Here is a 14,825-nt window from a genome sequence, read left to right on the forward strand (position 1 = left end):
TTTCTGCCTTAAGAAGAACAGATGTTATTATAAAACAACTGTTTTCACCTATTACTACACATTGTTTCAAAAAGTTTTACATTAACACATACTGTTGATTAGCCTTATTCTGTAATTTAAAGTAGGAGACCAACAATGTATTGATAAATGAGATGGAGAAATTCACTGTTACCAAACACAGAGAAATTTCCACCGCAGGATTAACTAGTAATATAGAGCCTTCTTACTGGTTTTTCTGATTTTACTAGTCTCCCTGACAGTCTATTCTCAACAAAAAGATCAAGTAATAAAGATTATTTTAAAAGATACTTCAGAACATGTCACTCCTCTACTCAAAACTGTACTCAGCTAAAAGACAGAGATTTTATTATGGCCTACAACAGTGGTTCTCAACTGTCCGAATGCCGCGACCCTTTAATACAGTTCCTCATGTTGTGGTGACCCCCCCCCCCAACCATAACTAAAGCATAGTGATTAATCACAAAAACAATATGTAATTATATATGTGTTTTCTGATGGTCTTAGGCAGCCCCTGTGAAAGGGTCATTCTACTCCGAAAGGGGTTGTGACCCATAGGCTGAGAACGGCTGGCTTACAAGGCCCCATAAGCCCTAGCATCTCATGACTACCCTAATCTTATCTCCCATTACTTTTGACCTCCCTTGCTCAACTCCAGCCACATTGACCTTGCTGTTCATGGCACCAAGCACACATACCACAGAGCAACTGGATTGTTACAAACTTTTGAAAAAATGCAGAGCCAAACCCTGTCCAAGGACAAGAACTGAACAATTACAATGACAGGTAACTAATTGATAGTGACTTTTTAACTCCTCAAAGATAGTAATTTGATGCTTGACAATATTCAGATGTGCTGGAGTACAATTTGGATGAATCACTTAATATTGACTCTGCCCTAAAATTACATTAACACCTGTAGTCAGAAGGCTCAAAACATTTCCAAGTATAAGCCACTCTAGACCAGAATAACCATGGGACTAACAGTTAAGAATTAACAGAAGCGCATGGGCTTGTATGATGTTCTCTTCATTATACTTTGCAGGTGATTTACCTCAGGGATGTTCTGACAAGAGGAAGTAGAGAAGGCACTGGGCAAGTGCCATTTGAAAGAACCTAGCTGAGTTTCTTATGCTCCAGTTATGATTGGTGTCAACTAAACTATTTTAATCTTATCAATTTATTATGCATTTATTCAACTGTACACTAAGAAAATATCTATAAAGGGAGAAATGTGGTATCTTGGTAGTTTCATTAGTCAAAAATTTTCATGGTGAGTTGGCATATTAACTCGTGATAGTTAATATCATACTTCCATGAGTTTATTTTTTTAGAGAAAGGGAAGGTAAGAGAGAAAATAATGAAAAGAAACAGGGTCTATGTAATAAACCCAACAAGCTCCTGGGGCTGCATGGCAGTGACCCAAAGTAACCACCCAGGATAGTCTAATCAGAAGTTCCTAACTGGTTAGGCCATAGCAGGCAGTCATGTCCCTCGCCTAGAGCATCCTTCAGCAAAGGTCAGTTTTTACCTTACATGAGCCCTACTTGTTGTTCCTAAGCATCTAAGATAACATCCTTTTGAAATGTCAGAGTCATTTTTTTGCCCAAACCTTTGAAGTCATAGCCTTGGGCACCAGAGCACAAGGCATTCCTGAGGCCACGAAACCCCTCGCTGCTGTGTCCGGACACCATCACTCTGCGCTGTGAATGTTAAGTGTTCTCTGTCTCATCCCAACCCCTGTAAAGGAAGCATGTGTTTTTCCATTTTGCTTTCTATACAATCCTAGAGACTTCCCCACTCTGCTTTCTCCTGCCCCTTTAATCTACCACCAATGGATTTCAGGTTCCCGACCGATAAAGACTTTGCTTCTGGGTATGTCCTCAACATTTTGGCTCAAGTAAACTCTTATAAAATTTTTCTATAGGCTGCTCTTTTATCAACATGATACAAAAATAAAAAGGAGATTAATGTGGGCAAGGGAGTAAGAACGGGGTATAACAGCGGATTCTGTATCTGGTGAGCAATGAGCAAAAAAAAAAAAAAAATGTATTGATTCAGGCAAGACAGTGGAGGGAAGTTACCTTAGGTAGATCTGAGAAGACTTTTAGTATGTCTGGCTTCTGGATGGGGATTTAAACCTCATGCAAAGTATCAGTTTGTCACTATTGTGGTAGTAAATGGCCACAAATTCAGTGGCCTAGAACAACAGCCATTTATTATCTCATGCTTTTGTAGGTCAGAAGTCCATATAGTGTGGATCTACTCTGTCCCTGGCTTAGGGACTCAAAGGCTGAAATCAAAGCGTTTGAAGACTGTGTTCTTTTTTCAGAGAGTCTGGGGATATATCTGTTTACAAGCTCATTCAGGTCATTGACTGAATGCATTCCTTGCAGTTGCAGAACTGAGGTCCCCATTCCTTGCTGGCTATCAGACAGGAGCCTGTCTTTGCTTCTAGAATATGCCATGCCTTCCATGTGGCTCCTCCAGCAATGGCAACAGGCCTTCTCACACTTCAAATATCTGACTCCCCCTTCTGCCACTTTCCTCTACTTTTAAGAGCTCACATGATTACATTGGGTGGGCCCAGATAATCCAGGATATTCTCCCTATTTTAAGGTTCATAGCCTTAATTCCATATGTAAGGTCCCTGAAATGTGAGGAACTATGTTTCCCATAGGGTGACTGATTCTAGGGAAGTCCCCAGTGTAGACTGATCTCCCCACTAAGTGATCCCTTGGTCTCTGTCAAGCCCCCTGTGAAGTGGTAACAGTACAGCATCACATCACATTGCTTCACATCTTTATTAGCTTCCTATTCTTTTCCCCCACTTTTTTAAATACTCTCCACACTGGGCTTGCATCTCTTAAATAAAATATTAGACCTTTAATCCTTGCCACAGGCCCTACTTCCCAGAGAAGGTTGAGTAAGAACATTCCTTAACTGTCCCCTTCACAGAGGTGGACTGTAGTGTGTTTATAAGACATTTGACCTATTGGATGGATCCAAAGAGAATACCACTGTCCCGCTGGGCTAATAAACATTAATCTCTGTCTCCCTGCAGCCAAAACTGAGGTGATGCAGATAACCATGGACAAGGAAAAGCAAAGGCAGTTGGGCTGCTAAGCGAGAACAACGGGTCAGGAACCGTGAGACATCAGACAGACAGGCTGACTCACAGACAAATGGAATTAATGTTTACCTTTGATCTTGAGGATAAATTTTCAGTTTCTGTTTTCAGGCCCTTATGATGAGATGCACTTGTATCCTTACAAGAATTTCCTCCCCTTGAATGCACCTAGATAGAAATGTGGATCAGCTGCTTGAAATTTAAAAGAGTGTTTCAGTTATTGTTGCTATGTAATAAACCAACCCAAAACCCAGCACAGATTCTGCAGGTCAGGAGGTTAGACAGGGCACAGTGGAAACTGCCTCTCTCCTCTTCACAATACCTGGGGCCTCTGCTGCGAGGACTTGAAAGCTTGAAGTGAATCAACAGCGAGAGGTTTGAATCATTTTGAAATGGCACCACTTATTTGTCCGATGAAAAATGCTGACTATTGGCTGGCTGTTAAACACAGGCTTTCTGTGAGGTCATGCCAACTGGTTGGTTGGGTTTCCTCACAGTATAGCTTGAACATTCCAAAAGAACAAGGAAGCACATGGTGATTTTGTGATCTAACCTCAGGGGTCACATAACATCATTGGATGCTCAAAACGGGAAATGTCAGAAGTCGTTCCAACTCCTCTCTCTCTAAAGCTCTTCTTCAAGCTCAGCTGCTGAGTTTCAATTTAGTAGGACACTGCCCCTGGGCTAGGTGCTGGGCCTGAAGCAGGGGATCAGTCCCTGACAAGGGAGGCGTGAGGAAGAGCCACCCTGCCCTAGCGCTCCATGGGCTGCCTTTGTGCTTGCAGGGTTTTGCAAGGGGGAGGAGAGGGGAGAGCAACCACGAGCAAACGTGCCTCAGCGTGAGGCAGCCTGCGCGGTCCGGGTGCTCCAACTGCAGTGTGGCCGACCACAGGGCAGCCCAGCGGCCGCTGACTGGGGCTGGGGTGGGGCGTGAACAAGGAGACAGGGCACCGGTTAGCGAGCCCTGCGGTAACCCAAGGGCGGCCTCATGGGGACCCAAACTAAAGCAGGCCGGTGAGGAGGACTGGGGGCGCTGGCTAGCGTGACCCTGGCAGTACATTGGAGGTGCAAACTGCCCAGGGAGGCCTGCCTTGGTGTCCCAGACTTCCAGGGGACACCCCGGTGGGAACTACTGGGACGCTCATGAGGAAAAGCTTTTGCTCCGATGAGGCAGCACCCTCCATCATCCAGTGATGTTGCAGGACGCTTTGTTCCTCCATCATGTGTTTTTCTGGAGGAAAAGAAATCATTTTATTTCATGTATGGGAATAGGAATGAATGTTCACAGTCAGGCCCCTCCCCGGCCCCCGAATGCTCTTCTCCACCCCAGGGCTGCCTCACACCGCCGGACCTCATGCTGCCCCTCCTGGATGTGAGACAAACACCTTCTGGCTGCCGGCTAACCAAGGCAGCTCAGGAAGCCAGACGTGAAGCCAACACCTCCAATTCCGTGCTTCCGTAAACTCCATCTGTGGTGTGAGAAATGTCTCAGGATTCCAGGACAAATCTACGGGGTCACAGCATTGCTGCTGGTCACTGCAGGAGAACAAGGGGACATAGTTGGGTGGCTGGTAGAAGGCGCTCCACCTCCATGAATTCTGCACCCCAGAACAGTGGCCATGATGCCAAGAAGCATCTCCTGCACAGACAAGCACTCTTGGGCTCCACTGCAATGGGCTCATCTTCTTAGTGCAGTAAACGTCTCTGCTTTCTCCTGTTTGTGGTTTTACCTGTGGCATTCTCCCCTCAAAAAGTAAGTGAAAATGAGCGTCGCAGTATGTCATCAAGCATCACAAATGAACAAATAGAGGACCACATTGGGCGTTAGCAAGTTTATTTTGTTCATTTTCATTTGATATGAATTTTTAACTCATAAAAGTTCACCATTATCACTACTTTAAATAATCCATTAAGTTGTTCTGGGCACTGCCATCACTGAAATATTTTTTAAAGTAATTTCATTAGTGAGAGCCATTAAATGGCATTGGTAGCACTTTGATCATTCCATCCATTCAATAGGCTTTTCTAACTGAGTTGTCTTTCAACAAGTAACTGCATATAGTCAAGGATATCTGTCCCCTGTTCTCTTCCGATATGAAGTTAAAATACAATAACATTTGTTAAAAGAAACTATAATGAGGCTGTTAAACAACCAGGTTTACCTTGCTTCGTGAAATACATACACTCCTAAAAAGTTGCACTTAAGTAGCATTTTTGGTAAATTGTTTCGTATTTTATATTCTTTTAGAAAATAAAAATCAACACTAAAATCCTTTTTATACATGAATTGAGACTCCCCATGCCAAGTTTGCTTGAAATGAGGTATACCTATAAGAATTTTTAAAATTATGTAAACACTGAACACATGTATAATTGTTTATGCATTCATTCAACAAATATTTATTGATATGTGTTGTGTGGCAAACACTACGTGAAAGAGCTGGGGATTCAGTAGTAAACAAGCCGGAGTCCCTTCCCTTGTGGAGATCATGATGCAGTGGGACAGCCAGACTAAAATAGTAAATAATTGCATGGTATGATTTCAGGTAGCAGAAGTGCTCTGAAGAAAAATAATACAGGAGAGAGGAACAGAGAATGCTGGTAGAGGGTGTGTTTTAGACATTACATTAGGTTTCTATTGATGCATAACAAATCACCGCAAACTTCGTGGCCTAAAGCAGCACAAGTGCATTCTCTCACGTCATCCATGGCCAGGAATCAAGCAGAGAACCCAGTGAACCTTAAGCCTTAAGTCTCACAAGGTTGTAGTCAAAGAGTCAGCCAGGATTGGGTTGAATCTGAGGCTTGGGGTCCTCTCTCAAACTCATGTGCTGTTGGCAGAATTCAGTTCCTGCATCTGCAGGACTCATGGAAGCAGAGCGAGTGTCTGCAACTGCCCACCCAGGGTAATCGCCACTCAGAGTCAAGGACGGTGACCTGGTCATGGGAGTTAGATCCGACTGAATCACAGGTTCCACCTGCACAAGGACAGTACAGCAGGGGGGAGGACGTCATGGGACAACCTTAGAATTTTATCTCCTACAGAGAGAATGGTCAGGAAAGGGCTTTACATATTGGTTACGTCTGAGCTAAGACCTGGAAAAAAAACATCAGAGCCTGAGCTCTATAAAGGTGACTTGTAGAAAGTGTAAAAGTACATGTGGGGCTGGCTTTTTGACTCATATTTCTATTGCCCAGTACTATGATAGACACTGATAAAAATGCTTTATAACGGTTCTGAAAATAAGCAGTATGTGCATTTCTATTTGACCAACGAGAAAACCAAGCTTCCAAGAGATTAGCTATCACCCTCAAGTTCACACAAAGTGTGGTAAGACCAGGATGTGAACCCAGGTGGGGAACCGAGCTGCAGAGCAGGTCACAGGAATACCACCTGTGCTGTCACACAGGGGACACACTCAGGAGCCCTCGGCGCTGGGTTTAATGCTCTACTGTCACCATTTTGAGACTCTTATAATTTTATCTTGAACTAGGGTTTGTAAGAGAAGTCCGAGGAGACAATGGAGCATGTGCATCAGCCGAGGGGATGCGCACGATGTGAGAACCTGCCCATCCTTGCCGACCTGTTCACATACAGCATTTGGGGAGCCCCATGGCACAGAATTCCAGTGGACCCATGATGGTGAGAGCCCAGGGAGACTCAACATGAATACAAGGTATGCATGTTATGTCCGCAACTAAGTAAATGAGGGTCTGGCAGCCCTGAGAGGCTACATCATTTTCATTCAAACCAGACAGCTTTGGGGATCCTGAAAACAGCTGCACCCATGTGGCCCAGCCCGCGGACAGTGAACAGGGTGGGAGTGAGAGAGAGCACTGGGGAATGTCCCTAGAAAACTGAAAATATATGAGAATCCTAAGCCAATGATGTTTCTCCAATGAGCTTCCTCAAATAGCAGCACATTGTTCTAGTAGAGCTTTTGGAAAATACTCCTCCTTGGAGCCAATACAGCGCAGTGCAGTCTGAACTCTGGGACCAGACTTCTGAGCGGTGATGCATCTCAGTTGGTTGTATGGGGACCTCACTCTACCAGCCACCACCTCGGTCACCTCCATGGCTGCCTGAGACACTCGGGGGAGGGTTTTATTACAACACTTGCGGGTGAGATACATGTGAGCTATGTGAGATGCATTCCTGGGATGGATGATATTTTAAACTTCATTGTTCATTTATAACTTACTGAAAAAACTAAAGTTTGCTCTTTAACATTCACAAAACTAAGTCTAAAAGAACTTTAAGTTCTGTACCTGGGTTGATGTAAGTTGGATTTGAGGACAGATAAGACCCTGACAGCAAATGTCCAGGTACCAGCAAAATTTCCAGGCACTATTTCAGACTTGCAAGGTAGTGGACCTGGAAAGACCGAAGTCAAGGTCTCCAGACATTAAAGGGGACCCAGGTAATATCTGGGTTACAATGAAACAAGAAGAGCGTTCATTAAGGTAAATGGGTAATATGTTAAAAAGCAAATTGGAGAATAGGATAGCAGAGTAGGGCAGAAGGAGCTGGAGGCCTAAGAGGGATGAAGGGAATCTGCTGGGCTGGTGGGGGGAGGGGCTATGGACACACCTTCTTGAAGGTGCACCCTCCTCACCCCCAGAAACCCTTTATGACTCCTCAATGCTGTGTGATGCAGGCCTGGCAATAAAGACAAGAGCCTGCCCTCTCAGAGCTCAGTTACATCGAGCAGCTTTGCCATTCAGAAAATGGGATTCAATTTATTTCTGAATATCATTAAAGAATTTTATAAATATCTGCTTTCAGAAACCAGAGAAAGCACCCACAGCCTAGTGTACATCTGTGTGCTGTGGGTGCTCCTCCTCATATTCTGCTGCCTGGTGGGAATTCCATCAACCCCCACCGACTGGGAAAGTGAACACACTGAAAAGGTAAGGAACCTTGAGCAAGCCCCAACAGAGATTCTTTGCTGTTGTTCCCCCTTTTATGTGAGTTTGGTTGAGTCAGAGAGACACCAAAGATGAGATGTCTGAGGAAGGGACAGGGCAGGGTTAGGGTCCAGGGAGGACTCAGGTTGCCACATGAAGCTCACACACCATGTGGGTGTGGTGGCAGGTTTCTGGCTAAGATTCCAAACACAGTGAGTCCCTAGTTCTCGATCGAGTTATTTAGAGACTTTGGGATCCCTGCAGAACATCAGAGTTAATCAGCACTTTAGCACGAGTCACATCTTTCACTGAGCCCCCAGCCTTTGTGTTGGGCTGATCAGGAGAGCAGTGCTGAGCCTCTCAGAGCCCCTGAGAAGAGAGGCTGGGCTCCATCCCAGGTTACACGGTCCTATGTGAGGGAACATGGGCAACTGTAGGCCTCAGATTATACGCCTGCATTGAGCAGAGGCCCTCTGAGACTATCCAGTGTGGCCCTCACAGACAAAAGCCTTTCTTGAGCTTTTCAAAGAAGGAAAAATTAAAAACATTTTAAAGCTTTAAATATTGGTAAAAACAAAAACAAAAACCAAAGAAACAAACAAAAAACCAAAAAAGTTCTATTAATTAAAATGAGCTTGTTGGCTCAGAGAGACATTATTCTTGAATAATAAATATCTGCGTTTCTTAGGGAGAGGATTGAGAGAAGTGAGTCCCAACCTCTCATTCTTTTCTTTCTGTTCTCAGCATCAGACCAGAGCAGAGAGGAGAAGGAAAGGTGGGACATTGAGAGGTAAGGCTATGCCTGTCCCGCCCAAGCTCCCAAGGGTGACTCTCTCTCTCTCTCTTTTCCATGAAGTACCAGGGCCATGATCTCTGGCAGTTGGTAGATACAGTCTCTCTCAGAACAAAGAGCCCTCAGAGGGGAGGCTCATGCAAAGACAGTCAGAACCTGAGACTTCTCAGATTCTCTGCTCTGCTGTCCTTGGGTAGGAAGCATCATGGACCGGGGCAATGGGTGCTGCCCAGAAAATGTCCAGAGTCAGAACTCCTGTCTCCTGACTCGGTGAAGGTATCTTGGCTTCGGGCTGATCAGATTCCTCTTTGTTGTAACCATTGACCTCTCTGCTTCACAGAGTGATTTTGAGCATCCAATGAGATGTGTATAAAAAGTACTTTATAAATGAAGCAACGTGGACATGGGGACTTTAGTAGTATCATTGAGCATTTGACTTCATACTAATTCTTGGGGCTTTCAGAGTCTACTCTCCCAATGGTCTCCCATTAAGGGACCCCTGTGTAATACCTATGTGTCTACCTTTATTATGTGTAACCCACTCTCTTGGTTTCCCAGGTTCAAGATATTACCACAGGGGTAAAGAGAAGAATAAGAGGCTAAATTCTGTCCTGAAAAGGTGACTAGTCTTTCCCTCTTTTTCTTGGTCTCTCTTTAGCATGTTCTTGCAGTTCCAGGGATTCAGTGCAACCTTCCATAGTGATGGGAGGGGGTTGCCATGGGAACGGGAATGTGAGTGAATGCCTTGGGGTGAGTGCTGCTGAGTACATTGTGACATCATGGATGTGGAGCAATGTGAAGGGGCAGCAGGTTTCAGGTGGCCCCACCCCACCAGGCCAATAGGTCCTTCTTTCCTTGTGCTGGTCCTGGCTGCAGCTTTGTACCTCCTGTCTCCTGCAGCCCCCTGGGCCAGCATCATGATACCATCAGTGTTCATCAACATGTATGTCCAGACCCCTCCTGTGAGGTGTATAATCACACAGCTGCTGAGCTCGATCGGCTGCCAATCTCAGAGGCCCTGGAAGATCCTCCTCCCTCTGTGTCCCCTCTGGCTTCTACAGCTCCAGTGACTGAGTCATCATCCACTCAGTCCCCTGCCTTCTCAGCAGTCCCTCCAGGAGACCTAATCTCACCTCCTCTGCCTGAGCCTTTCTCACCACCCCCCTCTCTTCTCTCTCCTGACCAAAGGGTTCCCTTGGGTAAAGTTTTGTCACCCTCACCACCAGGCCAAGCTCTGCCTCCAGAGCCTTTTCCTCCTCTGGAACCCAGATTCCCAGTGCACAGTTCCGTACCTCAACCCAAAGACTCTTTCTCTTCAAACCTGGCACAACGGGATTTCCATAAAGAGTCTCCTGACATCTATTCTACAAAGACTTCTCCTGGAGGAGACGCTGCTGCCAAACTTATAGGTCCTAGACACCACCTGTTTCTCAGCCCCGATGAGCATGACTTGGCACAGCAGTACTCATATCTTAAGATCGGGGAGGACCATTTAAAGCAAAAGCTTTTCTGGGGTCTTCCGTCTCTGCACAGTGAGTCCTTGCTCTCTGCTGCCCATGACTGTTCCTCAATCTTTATTTTTAATAGCATCTCCAATGCCCCTACAGGCCAGGAATCTCCAGTACTTCCTTATTTCCTACCTCCATCCTTGCTTAAGGCCCAACCTCAACCCTTTTCTCAAACCCTGCCCCAATCCCAACGCCAACCTGTCACTCAGATCCAACCACAGGCCCACTTTCAACCCCCACTCCCAATCCTTCCAACCAGTCCCGTACCCCAGAACAAGGTCTGTGGAGTGCAATTCCATGGACCCCAGGATGCATTACAACACATCAGCTCATCTGAAATTCAACACCTAGAATGGAATGTATTACAGAAGACACAGGAAAGTTTGTGGGGCTTACCCCCTGTGGTCCAAAAGTCTATGGAAGCCTTCTGTCCTTCAGCTCCCACCTATTTTTCCCACCAGTCCTCTAAGGACTATATTTCAACCTCCATTGATCCTGGAGAGATTCCACTCAACAGTGAACTTCAACAGAAACTTGAGAAACACCTTAAAAGGAGGACCATCCACCACAGGTGGGGCCTGCCCCGCAGGATCCACGAGTCTCTGTCACTGATGAGACCAAAGAAGTGTTCAGACAGATGTGAGTCAAAGAACAGTTATGGCCTCTCATGGATCTCTGAGTATAAGGGCCAGAGTAGCCAGCTAGAAAGCTTCCATGAGAGTGGCTCAGAAATGCTTCGGCCAGAGGAGCCGGGGACAGATGAGGAGCAGAGCCAAGAGAATGATCGAGAAGTTTTGTTGAGTGACTCAGACAGCTCCTCAGGTAAGGACGTGGGGTATGGCTCTGAGAAAGGCCTAGCCATGATGAGTCCATCAGAAGAAAATGCAGTGATGTCATGGCAGAGTGAAAGTCAGAAACAACTGGAAAATAACCTGAAACTACATCTCAGGAAGAAGCTTGAGGAGATCAGTGAGGGTCAGCTCCCTGGGCCTGTGCATGGTTCCTGGCACACTATGGAGGAGACTCCTTCTGTAACGTCCCACATCAAAATAGAACAGAGGAGTCTGCCACCACCAGTGGGCAGGGACTACTGTGTGGACACATCCCAAGAGCTTTCCTTCCTGGTGTCCAGAGCACAGCAGTTGCTGGAAGCTCATATTACTAAGTTTCATGAAGAGACATTACAGGGCCTTCCTGCCAAGGTCCTTGAATCCATGGAAATCTTTAAACTGAGAGATACTTCATCTCATTCCTCATTTGATTCCCACTCCTCCTCCTTAACCAACTGGATTTCGAAGGTGAACTCCAAACCTCGGGGCTTCACGCCCATGAGAGGAAGCCCTAGAATCCTTCATGGAGTAGGAAAGAGAACAGAAAAGTCAGCCACTGTCCTGAATACTCCTCTCCCTGCCCCCTCACTTGTGGGCGAGGAAGGACAGGGGACCCTGAAACAATCACCCTCTGATATCAAACATGAGGTTGTACAGGAGGTTCAGAAAATTTGCGGAACCAGACAAAATGTTCTGCCTGTCACAAACAACATCACTGGCAAAGCAAGGCAGAGACATTTTCCAATAGACAACACTCACCCGCCAAAGCTGCCTGCAGGGCAAGCCGGGGCCAGCCACGAGCCAGAGCGTAAGAGTGTGAATTCCAGTGGCAGAGCAGAAATGCAACTGGGCAAAAGCACGGAGGGGACAGCAGAACCTGCTTCCATGCCCACCGTGTCCGGGGAGATAGTCAAGGCTGAGGAGCTGAATGGTGTTCAATACAAAACCAGAGACACCTTCACAACCAACAAGCCGGGAATCTCCCGAGGAATAAATGTTAATGAGAGCAAAGAAACAACCGCGGTGACTACTAAAGTGCCTCCACCAAAAATACCAGCTCCCCAAGATCCTACGTCTTCAGACTTAAACAAGAAAGTAATTGATGAGATAAAGTTTAAGCTGAAGAAGAGAAAGAATAGACAGGCCCAAGGCAAATCCACTGACATGTCCCATGAGACTAACAAAGCCTCCCTGCCTCATGCTCAGAGTGTCCCCAGGGTGGACATGGGACTTTCCTAGGTGCTGCGTGTCCATTTGGTGAAGAGAAGAGCCAGTATGGAGCAGCAGCAGGAGCCTTAATTCCATAAGCACATGTAAAGGTTGTGCCTGAAAAAGAACTATCCACCAGGTACAAAAAAAAATGAGTCCAACAAACCCCAAACCAGAAGAGCTTGGTGCAGGGGATGCAGGGTTGGTAGCATCCCAACCTGGAACAATGAGTAATTCTTGTCAAAAGATGGTTGGGAGCAAGTCTCCCCAGAGACTAGCAGAGAAGAAACAGTCTCATCCTTATATTAATTTCCTTAATAAAATCAAATGGTTTTTCTTAACTGATACACTTCTGGCAATGAAGGGAGGGTGAGGGAGATGGGGAGGCTGAAAGTGCTGCTTGCTTTGGTTGGAGACTACGGTGACACAGCAGAAGACATGCAAAGAACGGAGCTTCATTACAGGTAAAACATCTTCATATGGGAGGGAGAGGAAGGGGTCTGGGACCAAGACTTATTCATCAGACACAGGGAGGGAATGCAGGCAAGGAAGGTAAGAAAATGACACGGGGCTTCATCTCAGCAGTTTATAACCCACATAATGAAGCTGTAGACATTGTAACTGTTAGAGGATCAGCTGGCATGGGGACATGAAATACGTACATATACAATAGCAACACAAACTACATTCTTTCAAAAGGTATAGAGATACCAATAGGAATTTTGGTGAAAAGTTACAGAGTAAATGAGGAAAACAATCATTAACGTTTCATAGAAGAAGTAACCATCGGTGTGATTAAAAAAAAACAGAACAATCCAAAATGGATTGCTAAATATAATTATAGCTGCGCCCGTTAGAAGTTATGCAAAAGAGAAGGCCACTCCATAATCAGGATGAGCTTGGTCCCCTGTGCTGTGGACTAGCACAATGGCCAAGTAAAATAATTTAAAATGTTGTGGGGAGAGAAGGGATTTGACAGAGAGAAGGAAGAGTGAGCAGCAGGCCTAGACACTGTGTGGGTATAAGGGGCTACATTTGAGAATTAGGGGCTCTTTGGGCTATTAGGGCCGAAAGGAATCTTGGCAGAAAAAGGGTCACTAAAGATTTTAGAGATGTTTGCCATTGGTGCATGGGGGTGGCATGCCCTCTTCTCGCTCTCCTCTGTGATGCTTTCTGTTCTTTGGGACCAGCTGCTCTGCTCTCTCGTGCTTTCTCAATTTCACTTTTCAAACTGAGGCCATCTTCACTTGCAGACGAGAACTACTAGGACCCTCATGAACAAAAGAAAAGGTTTTGCTCAGATAAGGCAACACTCTCCATCTTCCCGGTCACTTTGCAGGACACGTTGCTTGTCTAGCATGTGCTTTTTTCTGAGTAAAAGAAATCCCTTTATGTCATGGGTAGAAACAAGTAGTAGTATCAGAAATAAGTTGTGCTAAAGCCTTCATCTCTATTTTGAAAACATCTTTAGTTTAAAATAGGAAGCATGTTCTTGACTCTTAATTGATCATGGCTAAAAGATCATGAGATTGTGAGTTAACATGCTCTTACTTAGTGAGTTCACATCCAGTTTCCCAATTTTTAAATCTACTGTAGCCAGGCGCTCTGACTACAGAGGGGAAGGACAGGGGTGTTAAGCCATGTGCTAAAGAATTCCTTAGTTGAAATGACTTTTCTCCTATAAATTTGTTTTTTTTTTAGCCAGTGTTTGCTGATTGTGAGCCTGACTAACTACCTTATGTATCATAGGTAAATGACTGGATTCGATATTGGGTTAAGAATTTTTTCTTACATAAGTCTTAATGGGGAATACTTAATTGTTTTAGACTGGCTGAATGTTGGGGAAATCTGTCCAATACATTTGTTAAACTTGAATATTACTTATCTAAGCATCCTTTGGACTCACAATTTACTATAAACAAAAAATATTTACATTTACCCATTTTGTTCTAATATTACATTATCCTTAAATTTTTTCTAATGTTTTTAAAGGAGACTACTGTATTTTAATATAAACTACTCTCTCTCTCCCCTTTGACTACAGTATTTAAAATAAATAAAATTTTGTGCAGGCAGTGCTCACTGCGGCAGCGAAGGCGGGGGGAGGTTCGTTTGGGTCCCTAAGCAGCGCTTAAGGTTGTGCCAGAAAAGAATTTCTCACCAGCTACAAAGAAAGTGAGTCCCACAAGCCCCAAATCAGAAGAGCTTGGTGCAGGGGATGCAGGTTTGGTAGCATCCAAACCTGGAAGAATAAGATATTCTACTCAGAAGACGGTTGGGAGCAAGTCTCCCCAGACCCTATCACAGAAGAGACAGTCTCCTCCTGATAGTCATTTCATAAATAAAATGAAAAGATTTTTTCAATGGCTTCATTCTGAGATAGAAAGCACAAAACAAGAAGACCACCCAGGTAAAGGGCAGCCACATAG

The 14,825-nt window shown here is 45.1% G+C and overlaps 1 protein-coding gene across 1 annotated transcript; it reads left to right on the plus strand.

Moving 5' to 3' along the window:
* Positions 1-4,313: 4,313 nt before the first annotated feature.
* On the plus strand, positions 4,314-12,426 carry LOC150012993 (spermatogenesis-associated protein 31D1-like). The gene is made up of 5 exons (XM_090275204.1): positions 4,314-4,606; positions 6,804-6,825; positions 8,801-8,846; positions 9,408-9,468; positions 9,750-12,426. Exons 1-5 carry the CDS (start codon positions 4,314-4,316, stop codon positions 12,424-12,426), a joined length of 3,099 nt encoding a protein of 1,032 aa, XP_090131330.1.
* The last annotated feature ends 2,399 nt before the right edge of the window (positions 12,427-14,825 follow it).

The sequence above is a fragment of the Furipterus horrens genome, unplaced genomic scaffold (assembly GCF_987537825.1).
Source record: "Furipterus horrens unplaced genomic scaffold, mFurHor1.1.pri manual_scaffold_4, whole genome shotgun sequence".
In the NCBI taxonomy this organism is placed as follows: Eukaryota; Metazoa; Chordata; class Mammalia; order Chiroptera; family Furipteridae; genus Furipterus; species Furipterus horrens.

Coding starts and splice junctions, on each gene's coding strand:
- LOC150012993 (XM_090275204.1), top strand. CDS start 4,314: ATGAGGCAGCACCCTCCATCATCCAGTGATGTTGCAGGACGCTTTGTT. Junction 6,826..8,800: donor AGACTCAACATGAATACAAG/GTATGCATGTTA, acceptor TTCTGTTCTCAG/CATCAGACCAGAGCAGAGAG. Junction 9,469..9,749: donor CTAAATTCTGTCCTGAAAAG/GTGACTAGTCTT, acceptor TGTCTCCTGCAG/CCCCCTGGGCCAGCATCATG.